The 14820-nt window shown below is 39.8% G+C and overlaps 1 protein-coding gene across 3 annotated transcripts in view; it reads left to right on the plus strand.

Annotated features, from left to right (window-relative positions):
• The window catches only part of srfb (serum response factor b), a 38790-nt gene extending 26355 nt beyond the window's left edge, over window positions 1-12435 (plus strand). The window contains exons 3-8 of one of the 3 annotated variants that reach the window (XM_038294742.1): window positions 168-408; window positions 4940-5104; window positions 5372-5482; window positions 7229-7426; window positions 7506-7607; window positions 11782-12435. In XM_038294742.1, coding sequence (XP_038150670.1) covers window positions 168-408; window positions 4940-5104; window positions 5372-5482; window positions 7229-7426; window positions 7506-7607; window positions 11782-11819 — 855 coding nt within the window. In that variant the 3' untranslated portion in view covers window positions 11820-12435. The remainder of the gene's footprint in view (window positions 1-167; window positions 409-4939; window positions 5105-5371; window positions 5483-7228; window positions 7427-7505; window positions 7608-11781) is intronic. The other 2 variants (XM_038294741.1, XM_038294743.1) reach the window with 2 other exon arrangements.
• The last annotated feature ends 2385 nt before the right edge of the window (window positions 12436-14820 follow it).

Raw genomic sequence — 14820 nt, forward strand, 5'->3', positions numbered from 1 at the left:
TTCCCAAAATTACTTCAACGGAAGGTTTCCAGATGGATATGTGGAGCAAATCCATCTGGCGGAGTCAGGTTATAAAATAACCGCCTCACCTTTCTGGACTGATGTCAGTTTCAGCTGAAATCTATCAGCTTGTTCTTATATTTAGTTGTTTATTTGTCTCCTTGCAGGACACACTGAAGCCAACATTCACTGTTGCCAATCTACCCGGTGCTACGAGCAGCGCCCAGTCCACCGTACCCACCACCTCCACCACCATGCAGGTGAGCACCGGGGCTTCATTTCCCATCACCAACTACCTGGCCCCCGTCTCGAGCAGCAGCAACATCAGCGCCAATGGGACGGTCCTAAAGACGGCTGGGGGCTCCGCGGGCGTCATGCAGCTTCCCAGCGGCTTCACCTTCATGCCCGGTAGGTTTAAGCGTCACGTCGTCAGCATTCAAACCCTTTCATGTCTTGCCCTCGTCCTCTCCCTCCATGTTTGGTTAATGTCATTGCGCAGTGGTGCTTATTAGCTGATTAGAATCTGAACGGCACTGCAGCGTGATGGCCATCATCCTGAGCTGGTCACGCCTCCCTCCCTCTCAGCTGTTCACATCACGCTGCGGCTCTTTATACTGAGCCACAGACACTCAGGTTTTACAAAGCCTGCTGTATCCAAGGGAAACGCGTCGTCTTTTGGCGATGGGCCCTACCTTTGATAGTCAGATGGGGACATGAATAAATATGCGAGAGGGACACAAAAGACCTGGTAAAGTGGGCTGATGAGCAAGGCACATAATTAACCATGAATATTCAGTTGAGTATCTGTGGCCTGTGTTGAAATAATAATTAAGACATGCCAGGGTCAGATCTTTACTGTTCCTGAACTAGATATGACCTTTTTATTACAGGGACACCAACTCTGTACCTCATCAAGTCTATGAGACATTTTCTGGTTTGGAAATCCCTAGATCCTAAATGGTCACTCCAATGTTTTTTCTTTTCTCTTCCTTTTTAGGACCAGTTTACATATAGTGACTAGCAGGAGGTCACAGAGACTCACTAGATAAAGTTATGCAAATTCCCTGCTTTCAAACTTTTCTAGATGAAATTAGTCTGGGGCTAGGAGTTTCAGATTCCTCTGGGGTTGGTTGGCTGACTGGTTAACCCTTTCTTGCAGTCTTCTGACCTGCATGGGGCTGAAGGTTTCTTCTTTATCTTAAATAATACTAAAGTTGACTTTTTATGGTGGGGATTAGTCAAAAGGGAGAGGGCAATCCCTTGTTCTCTGTCTTGCTTTGTGAAAGGACTGCAGGATACAGGCTCTTTTTTTGTTATCTTTGTTTTTAATTACTGCCATCTGTTGGAGTGGGGGTGTAGTGCCGTTTTGACTACTTGCCCATATGTCATCAGGCTGAATCCAATAGGCTACATTCACACTGCAGCCTGAAGTGACCCAAATCCAATTTTTTGGCCCATATGCGACCTGGATCTGATCTTTTCATAGCTGTCTGCACAACACAGGTCCGATTTTTTTCCAATGCGACCCAGGCCACTTGGCCATGTGGTCCTGAATCCGATACGAATCTGATCTTTTCAAATGCGACCTGTGTCTGAACAGCCAGGTCACATTCATCCGGTCTGAACCCATTAATACCCAACAACGGTCTCTATTCTGGGTCTTTCTATGAAGAAGCAGCAAGAAAAACTAAAAACATGGCGAACGATGATGCAGAGAGCTGTATTTATGTTTAACCATCCTGAAAAGATTGTGTTTTATGTTTGGGAAAGATTGCTAGATGCGCTCCAGCTCTACCATCCATGTTTACTTCCATAAACACAGATGGCTTGTGATGTCATTGTGTCCTCTACTGCGCATGTGGGACACTTGCCTTGTATGAATGCATTTCACACAGGAGATCACATATAAGTCGCATATATTTGGAGATGTGAACGGCAAAAAAATCGTAATTTAGCATCAAGTCCTGCAGTGTGATCGCAGCCATAGTTGGATAGATACCAGGGTTTGTTAGCGTAGTAGAACAGGAAGCGCACAAAATACATGGGATTCCTTTAACCAAGGATTAAAATAATTCCAGGGATTAAAATTCTCTGACTTTTGATCTGAAATTGTTGGATCTTTAATTTACAAAGAAGAGAAACAAATACTAGTGAATTTTATTTATTATTGTTTTTTAAGCCACAGTTCAGTTCACATAAAAAAATTTAGGATATTGAATTTCTAAATAACAACACAGTTAATTGTGCAACAACAAATTGAAGTGGATGTGTAGATACGCTAAAAGTTTTAACCCGGTGCTATTTTGGAGAAAATGTATATTTTAAGCATATTTGGATCATTTATTATGAGGTGTTCTTTTATGCCACAAGTATGAAATAAAATCTAGTTTAAAGGAATAGTACACCCAAAACATGATTAGCCTTCATTTTCTACTCACCCCCATGCTGAACAACACTCTGGAGTACTTTTTTGATATCTCAAATGCATCTGGAGATCTGGGAGGCTTCTTGCTGTCTGCTGACATTCAAATAATGGAGGTCTATGGTGACCGAGACAGAAAGGTCCATAAAAGTCCACAAAAAACGTGTCAATATTCCTCCATACTGCTCGTCCAATGTATTCCAAGTGTCCTGAGTGGGTAGCATCCAGAATTTACTCGAAACGAAGTCATTTAGAATGTTTTTAGAGCATAAACAGTAGTGTATAGGATTTCCTGAAAGCGCACACACGCGCGCTCACGACGCTACGGAAGCCGGCAGACCAAACCAGCGCATTCAGCTCGGCAAAGAACTCATGCTCTTCCTCAACACTGAAGTCCTCAGATATTTTTCTTTCGTTGTTTCTTTCTTTGCACAGGTAAACAGCACATTTCTTCTTCTACGCTTGCATTATTGGAAGAGCAGACACTGAATGCGCACTTTCATCTGGTTTGATCTGCCGGCTTCCGTAGCGTCGTGAGCGCGCGTGTCCGCGCTTTCAGGAAATCCTATACACTACTGTTTATGCTCTAAAAACATTCTAAATGACTTCGTTTCGAGTAAATTCTGGATGCTACCCACTCAGGACACTTGGAATACATTGGACGAGCAGTATGGAGGAATATTGACACGTTTTTTGTGGACTTTTATGGACCTTTCTGTCTCGGTCACCATAGACCTCCATTATTTGAATGTCAGCAGACAGCAAGAAGCCTCCCAGATCTCCAGATGCATTTGAGATATCAAAAAAGTACTCCAGAGTGTTGTTCAGCATGGGGGTGAGTAGAAAATGAAGGCTAATCATGTTTTGGGTGTACTATTCCTTTAAGCTGGTGGTTTAATTCTAGTTTCTTTTGTAAAAATTAGAATCTATGTCAAAGAAACAAGTGAAATCTGATGAGAAACGTGAATGAAATATAGCGGAGTAAAGTGCAGAATGTCTACTTTTACTTAAAAACGAATGTTCTCATGATTTTAAAAGGTTCTTCTGTGGTGATGGTACGATGCTCCGGAGGGTTTTCGTTATGCTGGTTATCTGTTCCTGTCATGGACAGAAACCTGTTGCTCTATAATGGATAATTCTGACTGATGGGGGAACGACACAAAGCACTCGTCTCTGCACCCTCTGCTCAGATTTGTGTCCCTGTTTTTTTTTAGTTTTCATTTGCTGGCTTTCTCTCCCTTTGCAACCTCGTCCCTCTGCTCTCTTGCTTGCTGCCTGCTTCCTCTCTCTCCTTCACCACCTGTCTGGCACATGGCAGCAGTGCCAGGTGGAGCAACACACACACATGCTCAGCGCACCACAGTTGACAGCTTGAAAAGGGCCTGCCCACCCTGCTGCAGCAACTGCATATGGAGCATAAAACCAAATGTGGAGAGAACCACTTCAGAATCCTGTGCTCTTTACCTTCTCAGAAAATGCTGCAGAAATGTTTCAAACGAATCTGATTTGTTGAAAAACAAGAATTGCTGTTCAGATCTTGATTAGTCATTTGTTATTTTATCCTGTTCTGTGCATCTCTGGGATTTTTCTCTCTCAATCTTTTCCCTCTGCCAGAAACCTTTTGAAGGCCACTAAGAGGCAGGGAGCGGAGGGGGAGGACAGATTTGTTTAAAAGGACAACAAGCCTGAGTCAGAGGAGTTTCAGGCTGTTCTTCTCATCCACAGTTGGTGTGACTGGTTGCTCTTTGCAAGCAAAGTAAACCTTTACAGCTCAGGATCTTAAACTTGGGTGTTGGACAAATCTTTTAACCTTTTTGAAAAAGCTGTTTGGTGATTTTTAATTAAAACTGCAGTTCATCTGATAAATATCTTAGTAGGTCACCTTTTCTAAAGGAAGATGGAGCCATTTTCATTAGAGAAGCAAATCGTTTAACTTTGAAACATCATACTGAATATTTATTTTACCATCTTTAGGCTTAATAAGTACTTATTTTTGCTTTCAAAATAGAATGAGGGAAAGATAAACCAACCACATTATCATTAAAAAATATATATTCTCCCATTATAAAACAACTCCATCCATTAAAATAGAAATAAAACTAGGGAGAAACCTGTATAAAATGACAGCTACACTGGCAGCAGCTCTTAAGAATACTCTTATTGTTGTAGGTTGGTTGCCATTCATTCATCCAAATAAATGATCCCATTTACTCCTCACTTCCTGTCAGTCCTGGATGATTTGGGTTTGCAGCCAACAGCCTGGTGTTAACCATTTGTTGCTTTGGCAGATACAGTAATAGAGGGTTAGTTACGGGGTAAAGATAAGTTGGAGTTTAAGGTGCTTTTCCAGCTTTAACTTCCCAGCCTGCTGGTGGGGGGGGTCATATTGCTTTATTTTTAAGAGTATCTCTGTGCACTTTAAGGCACTTTTGTGTTTCAGAACAGTGAAACAGGATTTCTTGTTTTTAAAGAACTATAGTTTTTAACCCATGTGTATTTGTGTGCGTGCCCCTGCAGCAGGCACTCCTCTCCCCCCCAGCACCCCCACCATTCCTCTGAGCCAGCTACAGCAGCACTTTCTGGCCCTCCAGGGGCAGCATGGTCAGACCCTGGCCGCCACCCCGAAGCCACAGCAGGGACAGCAGGCTGTCCTCCGCTTCCCTGCTGCTGTCTCCCTCACAGGTGATCTGCTCTGCATGCTGCCACAGCGCCTGCCTCTGCTTATCACTATCATTCCTTCATAAAGCTGCTGCTTGCACACTGCTATCCCTACTTCATCTGCTAATGTTCAGTCATCTAATGCTAGAGTTACCCAATCCACGTGCACGAGGACTTTCTCTAACGCTGCTAATGGTACTGATGTGAACTAGTTCTTAGCTGCTGTTCCCTCCTGGGTCGGATCCATTCCAGATGTTGCAGTGGCTTCATGCCGTTTGTGTGTATCTACAGGAGCAGGGGTTCCTCAGCAGCTCCAGGCCATCCAGGTCCATCCCAACACACAGCCCACCTCCACCAGCGACAGCAGCCCTGAGATCTCTCACACCTCCACCAACTCCACCGGTAGGTCTTACTCGCGTTCAGTGACTTTTGGGAGCGTTGATGTCAACTAGGAGGGAACCAAATGTATGCAACGTCTTGCAAAAGTATTTATACGTCCTGAGCATTTTCACATTTTCTCATGTTATTTTATTGCTTTTTTTAGGTGCTTTATTGAAATTTTTTTAATGCAAAATAATTAAAGCTCAGACAGGCTGAATGAAGAGCTGAAATATTCAGCCTTGTTGCATTAATTGTGATTGTTTATTGAAAAAATTACTAACTAATTTAGTAATAGGAGTATAGAGACTGTAAAACATGCCTTTAGCTGACAGAGCTGTACAGTTACAGAGCAGTAACTATACCAAGATTGTAAAAAATATATCAACATTTTAGCATTTAAGATAAAATATAATAATTTCTGTTAATATGCTCCATCCAGAACTCCTCAAATGGAAAACTTTTAGTTTCACCTGTTTAATTTGGTTTCATTTTGCAAAAAGTCTTTAAAGGCTTTTTAGCTATCCGATTATTAATCGCTTAATCAGAAAAATAGTCAACAGATTAATCAATTTGCAAAATAATCTTTGGACACAGCAGCAACTGGAGTCAGTTTGGTTCCACTGAAAGCGACGCGGTCTGTTTCTGAAGCATCTCAGAAGCACCGGCAGCCTCTCTAAAATAGGCGGCTGTTCTATTTCTGCAGCTTGGATTCCACGTTGATCTGGAGCAGAGCAGATGATTTGGGTAGGAAGTCGGTTGATGAAAGGCAAAGTGGATCAGGTTGGGTTTATGAGTAAAAGACTACAATGTGCAGACTGTGGATCTTATTCCCTGGACTTTTATGTAATAAGAAAATGTCCATACTGGTAATTAACAGCCCTAATAAATAGGACCATATAGTTGAAAGAATAACAGCAAAAAAATAAACAAAGTAAATGAACTCACTCACTTACTCATGATGGAAGAAAAAAACTTTAGTGGTTAAATAAAGAGCAGGTCTGGGAAACTCTGGTAAAACTGGTTTAAAATCCATATACGCTGATTTATTGTTCTACTTGAACAGTTCACTACTATAGTGGGGTGATGCAATCCTGGTGGGATCTGAGTCGCTGCCAGCTCCATGTCTCACACCCACTGTGCAGCGTTAGGTTCCCACCAAACTAAGAAGATCTGATGGGTCTCAAATCTCCAGTCAAGCTTCCTGTTTACAGATGATCCCACCTGAGCTGTGAGCTCTGCAGCTCCTCCAGTTACAATCAGCCCCATGTCTGATTCTTTGAGTCATGCTCTCCTTGTTCGGCATGTCTCTGCCCTACTCCATACTCAGATATTTGGTGCTGCTTGAGACGTTTAAAGCTTGGAATCTTGTTCTCTAATCTAACTCTGCTCCATTTCTCAGTCTTCATAATGTTTTCTAACTAACCTTTCAAACTTTTACAGAACAGGTGGAATCATGCTGAGATTGAATGGCAAACATGTAGCCTCTATTTGCACTGGATTTCATTTAGGAGTGAAAGGAATACTAAATGCAAAAGTACAATTTTCAGATCTTTGTTGGTCTGTCACAATTATAACACTTTTTAGCTTGTGATGTGAAAAAATGTGGATGCTAAGGGGGTATGAATACTTTAAAAAGGTACTGGCAAATCTTAAGAAGTGGAAATGGGAACAGTACTGACTAGGAAGTTGAATTTAAGATCCATGCGCCATCTGCTGGCCTACATGTGCACACCCCTCATGCCTTTAGAGTCTCTGTATCTCCCACAGCAACGGTGAGTCTCCCGGCAACCATTGTCACTTCGTCCGTGCCAACGTCTGTACCGGGTCACATGATGTACCCCAGCCCTCACACAGTGATGTACGCTTCCACGCCGACGCTGGCCGACGGAGGGCTGGCCGTGCTCAACGCCTTCTCCCAGGGAACCTCGGCCATGCAGGTGTCCCACGCGCACAGCCAAGACTCAGGTGAGAAACGATCCACGTCGTTTTAACTGACTTACCGGGACTTGGAGATGAGAAAACCCTGTTTCTTTTCTCCTCCCAGGTGCTGTCCCTCAGGTGTTCCTCACAGCACCTCCGGGCACGGTGCAGATCCCTGTCTCAGCAGTGCAGCTACACCCAGTACGGCAAGATCTGCATTTCACAAGTGAAACTCTCATATTCCCTATGCAACCAGCATGCCACCTTGACGTCACTGATGCATCTTAACAGCACTGGCACACAGGCGGCAGGGTCACCCCCTGTTGGTCCTTTTTTATTTCTATGAATGTGGAGTGGTCAGCTGGCATCTTGTTGATTTTTTTCACGCATTAGCCCTAATATGCAGGTGCATCCTGGTAAAATAGAATACTATCAACAGGTTGAATTGTTTAAATAATCTTGATGTATTTCAAGTATTAATCGTTTTGATTCATATGATTGTATCATAGAAAAAAAACCCAGAGATTCAGTCGATTTAAAAATAAAAATATTTCCATGTATCTGTGAAAATAGCTATATAACTTCCCTGGTCATTTTTCGAAGTCCAAGCAATTTATCTGAAAGTTTAGTGGAAGGAGGAAAGGTGGGAAAAGACAATTAGTAGAATGTAACATTTCTTAATTTTTTAACAAACACTTTTTCTGTTATGTAATTACATTTTTTTTAAAGAAAATTAGAGGTTTCTAGGTTTAAACTAAGCCACAATAATCAGAATTAAGATAAACAGCTTAAAATATATCCCTGTGTGTGTAATGTTACAACCCCAAACTAAAGCAGCAATAAAAAAAGGAATAAGAAATAAAAAGCTTTATTCAGTGCATTAAAATGACTGCCTTTTTGTACGTTAAAAACATCCCCCTTAGACCCCACTGAATAATGAACCCACATTAGAGCAGGACTTTATTTCTTTGTTACGGAAGCCGAGAGCGATCATACTTGACTTTTTTTTCCCTTTACCTTCTTAAAATAATGACAAAACTATCTAATTATCACAGTTAAACAATTAATTGTTTTCTTGAGATAACGAGATGATTAACCTGATTGAGGCCGGCCAACAGCCCAGGATTCCCAGTCCATCCATGCCTGTGGTGCCTGTAGTTGTTCAGTCGCGGTACTGCGTGTGCACAAATCAGTTTTTTAGTTTCCTATTTCTTTTCATTCATTGTCAGGTCGCGGTGGATGATTTGATTGCATGGAATACAGTAGAAACAAATCTGACTTTTTTTTTTTATGAAAATCTTTCATCTGGACTTATTTTGGGGCTTAATGCATCTTTATACCTGTTACAGGCGTAACACCGGGGCTCTTCAGAAAACACCTGGCTCTACGGCGCTGGAGGCATAGGTCTAAATGCTTATGAAGTGGAAGCAAATCATCAAACCAACAACGTTGTCTCATTACCTGAAAGTTAAACACAGGATTATTTAAAGAATTACACATAAACTGCTATGACTTATAAATCCTCTCCTGCTGTTCTGGTATTGAAGGATGTAATCAGTTTTAACACACACCATCATCTCGTTATCTCGAGAAAACGGCTTTCGTTATCTTTAGATAATGAGAAAAAGAACTTGTTTTTGCGAGAAAACCAGTGAAAAAATATCTAAAGGACATGACCGCTTTCGTATTTTTTTAGTTGATGCTGGAAACGCCTAATAAAACAAGAAAAGTGCATCAAATACAGTTTTCTAAATTTAATCCAACTTGACAAAATTAAAAGAGATTAATTTACCTTTAAACCAGATAAATGTTTCAGGAAATAATTACTGTATTTTTCAGACTATGAGTTGCTACTTTTTTACCACACTTTGAACCATGCTGCTTTATGTTATGGTGCAGTGTTTCTGTGGATTTCTCTTCAACCATCGGCGGGCGGGGTCAAAGTTGGAAATCAAAGAAGAAAGCGCTAATTTTCATCAGCAGGCACGATGGGGAACAAATGTCCCAAATTCATACATTTTGATATTTATTTGCCGCATTAAAGCTGTGAAACTAATAAAGAGACTGGGCTCAACTCCTGCAGAGCTGAAATAAAGAGCTAACAAAGCCCCATCTTTCATTAGACTGCTGTTTTAGTTTCCCTCCAAACAAGACAGCCTCAAAAGATATATTTAATGCTCTTCAATTTCAAGAACCTACAATTAAAGTATAATGTACTAGGGCTGGGCGATATGGAAAAAAAACTATATCACGATATGGATTATTTTATATCACGATAACGATATATATCACGATATACCACTACTGATGTTGCATTTTATGTTTTCATAGTCCGTCAGATGGACAGGGTTGAAAAAAATCTTTCATCGCCTATTTTTTACCCATCATCTTGTTTCCTAATATGAGAATCCCAACCCCAAACCAAGAACACCAGTTATGCAATTTGCGGCCATGACAGTGAACAGTATAGAATCTTGGCTATTGCGCTGCAGTAATTAATCATTTCATATTTGTTTGTTATTGACATTTTATAAAATTCCAAGGCCAGGTTTTTCTCTTGTCTTTCACTTACCTTGTTTTCTATCTGGGATCGAGTGTACGGACGAGGTCCCGAAAGCTGTCTTTCTCGACTATGTAAACGGGGGCCATGCCTTTACAGATATAGCGTGAAATAGCACCTGTGATCTGCTTGTGTCGCTGAGACGTCTTCTCATATTGTGATCCTTGGGCGAATGCTTCCTTAAGCTTCGGCTGTGAGAATTTCTTTCCATTGCTTCCTGTATTTTCATCCCTTGTTTGTTTTGATCGGAGTGGTTGTAGTTTCCCGTGTTCTTGTTCATGATTTTTCTTCAGGTGGTAAAAGAGGCCGGAAGTATTTGCATCAGCCGCTGGAACGGCTTTGCTGCACAGTTTACATATCGGCTGCGTTTGTTCTTTATCAGATGGCTGAAATCCGAAATATAACCAAACAACCGAGCTGCCTCCCCTTTTGGGCAAAAGTGGTGTTTGTTGTGTCTGTGACCTGGCAACCGTTTCGGACTCTGTAACCGCTGCTGTGGTAACATCTTCTTGGGTGTCCATCATTCATTTTTCTTCACGCCAGAAAGAAATTTCGCGGTCTCTCTCCGTCAGTAATGTCGCAAACGTATGGTGCAAAGCCGCGTGACGTAAAGCGGTGTAGTGTCGCAAAACCACGTTCTCTACACATTATCTTTTTATTCTCTTTTTTTTTCGTTATATACACTTAGAGTTTGCATAGCAAAAACGCAAAATGTTATATTAACAAATTATATTAAAATGTATATTAGCAGTAATAATAATAATAAAAAAGTTTATCACGATAGAAAAAATAGAGGAGAAAGGTCACGATAGACATGTTTCTCTCGTCCTCACGATATATATCGCCATATCGCCCAGCTCTATAATGTACATTTTAAAATTTGAGCACATTAACAGAACATTTAGTGGAAGGAAGACTTATAGTGGACTAAAACTATTTCAACAACATTTCTGTATTGTATATCTTTTTTATTTTAAATCTTATTTAATATGAACAAAAAATTGCCTGTCATATTAATATAAATATACACCTCAGACATGTAAGCCTTTGGTTCAACCAAATAAGTGTGTTACTATTTTAATTAAGCATATTTTATCTGTCTTTACAGAAAAAAGCCACACACAGGAGGAATAAAAAAAAAATGGATTAAAGCTTTGGCTTGCCTACATTCATCCAATTACTTAATAGATACATTGAAAAATACATATAGATAAAACACATTTTTCTGATTCAGGAAATATGGGAAATTGTTATAATAGTGTGGAATATTCTTTCCCTTTATATTTAAATCTTTCAAGCCCAAAAAAATTGTATGACATCTCTTATGGTGTTTTTGGCAAAAAAAAAAAAAAAGTATTGGAAAGTTTAGTGGAAGGAAAACGGACATTTCTGTAGGAAGTCGTCTTTTTAAATATCGATGTACAGATTTTATCAGGAGAGTTTGGACGGACTGTAAGGCAGAGCATAAAAATCAGTTTAATGTATGAATAAGAACTTTTTTAGTAGATGAACTTTTTGATATTATTCTAATTTATGGGCATGCGCCTGTGACACCTCATAGCAGTGCATGTCTAAAGTAGTTTGACCTAATTGCTAAGTATAAAGCTTATTATTAGATTTACCAATGAATTGATAATTCATTGGTAAATCTTGTGAACACAGAGAAACGTTACTGTGGGGTTAAAAGCTTCAGCATCCGTTGCTTTGCAGCAGTCTGTGGATTAGCTGCAGGATCTCCATCTGCGCTGGCTGGCGTGTGACGCCGTGACCTGTGATTGGCTCTCCAATCTGCTCTCCCTCCTGACATTTCCATTTTTTTTTTTTTTTTTGTCCCCTGCAGATGGTGATTGGACAGCAGTCGAGCGGCAGCAGCAGTAACCTGACGGAGCTCCAGGTGGTTAATTTGGATACAGCACAAAGCTCGAAGGGAGACTGACAGACGGCTGGAGCTGTTTAATATGGCAGACCCAGGGACACACACACACACACACACACACACACACACATCTCTATTTATTGATGCCTTCCTATTAAATTACCATCACTCTTCTGAATGTGATTTATCAGTATATAAACACGATGAAGGGCATATGTGTGGCAGGCCCTTAATATGAAGTAAGTTTTGTTTTTTTGGTATATAAATATATATATATTTGCAAATACATATGAGATAAATCACTATATTATAATTGGAGCCTATTTTCTACGCTGTTAGATGGTGTGTTTTTTTTTTGTGTGAGTTTTGTTTCAGTTTGACAAAATGTATTTACACACAGAGACTGCGACGTGCCACCAGCTTCACACCAGCCAAAGAGACATTTGTTTGTCTGAATGTTCCTGTGTGAGCCATCCGTGCACAAGCATGTGCCTGTGTGTACACACATCTGGGGTTTTGTAAACGGGACAGGAAGTCTCTTCCTGCCTTAAAACTAAACAAAATAATAAAAAATAAAAAAACATTTGGAAATGTAAATAGTTTTTAAAAACAAAATAACAAAGTTGTATTTTTAGCTCGGTTCAGTTTGTGCTACAGCATGTTTTATTTTTCTTCTTTTTTTACGTGGTATGTTTTATATGTACATGAAAAGACTTGCATAGAGAAACTGAATTATTTACATGGACATGTAAAATAATTTAATGCATCATCCGTCACTATAAGATGGAGACAGAGCGCTGGTATCTATGATTTTCTGTGCATTATTATTTTTTTTTTTCACATTTTGAGTTGAAGTTTTTCAAATCATGTAACTTTGTCAGTGAAGGTATAACACTTATATTTGACTGCTAATATATTTTTTACTTTGGTAGAGAAGATTTCAGTACTGTGCCCTTGTCTGGAAATGTTCGACTTTGACAATCGGATACAATCCTTTGCCACCTAAATTTTTGTTTGGTTTGTAAAAAGACGTACATCATTTGTTAAAAATCTGTAAAAAGCCTTAAAGTATTTTATTGCTGCAGCATGAAATTTTTGAAAAATCCTGCCTTAAAATGATAGATTTGGACAAATGTTTTAATGTCCCCCATGGGCCACTGGGCCCATAGCATGACCAATCCTCCACTGTACTTAACAGCAGGCATGCTGTGTTTTTTTGTTTTGTTTTTTCTCAGAGCAAAGCACACGGTTTCTTTAATGTCCAATAAAATTCATCAAACTGCTCTTCGATATTTTTGATTTGAAAACCTGAAGGGGTGTTTCATAAAACTGGCTGAGTTACTAAGTCAGGCTTATTCTGGCTTGTTGTTTGTGTTTCATAAAGCTGACTAACTTGTTGACTTGGTTACTACGGCAACTGACCCAGTAAACTCAGCTTGAACAGGTTCAGAGCTGACTAAATTTAAACTCTGAATCCAGCACTATTTGAGTATTATCATTTGGCCTTAATGCATGATGTCATCAAAAATGGCTACAAGTTATGAGCTTTTGTAAATGTAAGTAAATGTATACACAAATATAGAAGGTATAAAGGCAATATCTGAATTTTTTTTTTCCCCACCTTGTTTAAAGATGTTTGCCTAACCCAGAAAAGGCATCCTCACCCAGGATGCGTCAGAGACTGTGGAGGAGGTCGTAAAGGAGGGGGCAGCACCCTGTTTCTACATTATTCATTTTTAATTTACCACCTTAACTGGTACAGAGCTTAAATCAAGCCCTTATTTTCTCTGCATAGGCCTGCCTTTCCTTTGTGGTAGGGTAAAATACATTGATGGTGGTCCTCCCAAAGTCTCACTTTTTTTTGTTGTTGGCTACAATGTGAATAAATAGCCCAGATTTCTAGTGCCTAAATCTTTTTGTTGCCTTGTCAAAATAACGATCAGAGTTGAGTTTTTTGTACTTTCTCACCTGTTTCCAGGTGCGTATGTCGCCACTAGTTTTACTGAAAGAGTTACATGTAGAAAATGTTAATTTCACAGACTGAAATGAGTCTTTACTGGCTGCAGTTCATGGGACTGAAAACGAAGTATTTGATTAAAAAAACACTATAGGGAAAGGGAAAAAAAAGGAAAAAAAAAACTATAGGCTTACACTTAAGTGAAATGTTTACATACCAGATTTAATTTGGATGTGTCTTGAAATAATGTGTAGAATAAGTGACAATTTACGTATTTAATATATAAGCGATTGCCTGCCATCGCCTTTCCCTAATTTTTTATTTTTCAATTTAAATGTCTGAACTCCTGATTCAGTGTAACGTATCGCCGTGATTTCTCATTGAACTCCGTGATCAGCTCGGTCTGCTTATGTGTGCTGCAACACTGATAAGTTAAACCTGTCTCATATCAGTGACATTAAGCAAACGAGGCGTCCTTTTCCCGAAACCAAGTAATCATGACGTGACACATTTTACCTTCGCTGAGTCAGAGTTTGGTTTCCATGTCTGGCTTTTCTGAGTGAGTTTTATGAAACCCCCCCCTCAGCTGTTTCCTGGGATTAATTGGAGGAAATGGTGACACTAAAATTAGACTCTTTGCTGCAACACTGAACCCAAAGTGGAGTTTATTTTTTATCCTTTCTCTGACTCTGTGGCTGAGCTGAACACAGATCCTCATCCTTCCTCATTTGAATCGGTTCCATTTGATTTGCTGTTCTTATTGATCAGATCATTGATAAATGCTTCCCTGAAGTCATTTAGTCCTAAAGGCATAACTCCCTTTGGAAATTTTCTATACTTTTCATGCTGCAATTAAAACAGTTTAAGGCTTTCTGCTGATCATTACCATGGTTATATAAATGCAACTCGTTCAGAGCGTGCTGATTTATTTCCAAATGCTACTCCAGTTTCCCTCATCCATATCCAGGTGTTTAAGTATCAAGTTGGTTAAAAAGATGGTTTTCTATGTGAGGACAATGATCAGATTATTAGGGATTATGTCATGA

Source organism: Cyprinodon tularosa, unplaced genomic scaffold, assembly GCF_016077235.1.
Source record: "Cyprinodon tularosa strain WSP-4 unplaced genomic scaffold, ASM1607723v1 ctg343, whole genome shotgun sequence".
Lineage (NCBI taxonomy): Eukaryota > Metazoa > Chordata > Actinopteri > Cyprinodontiformes > Cyprinodontidae > Cyprinodon > Cyprinodon tularosa.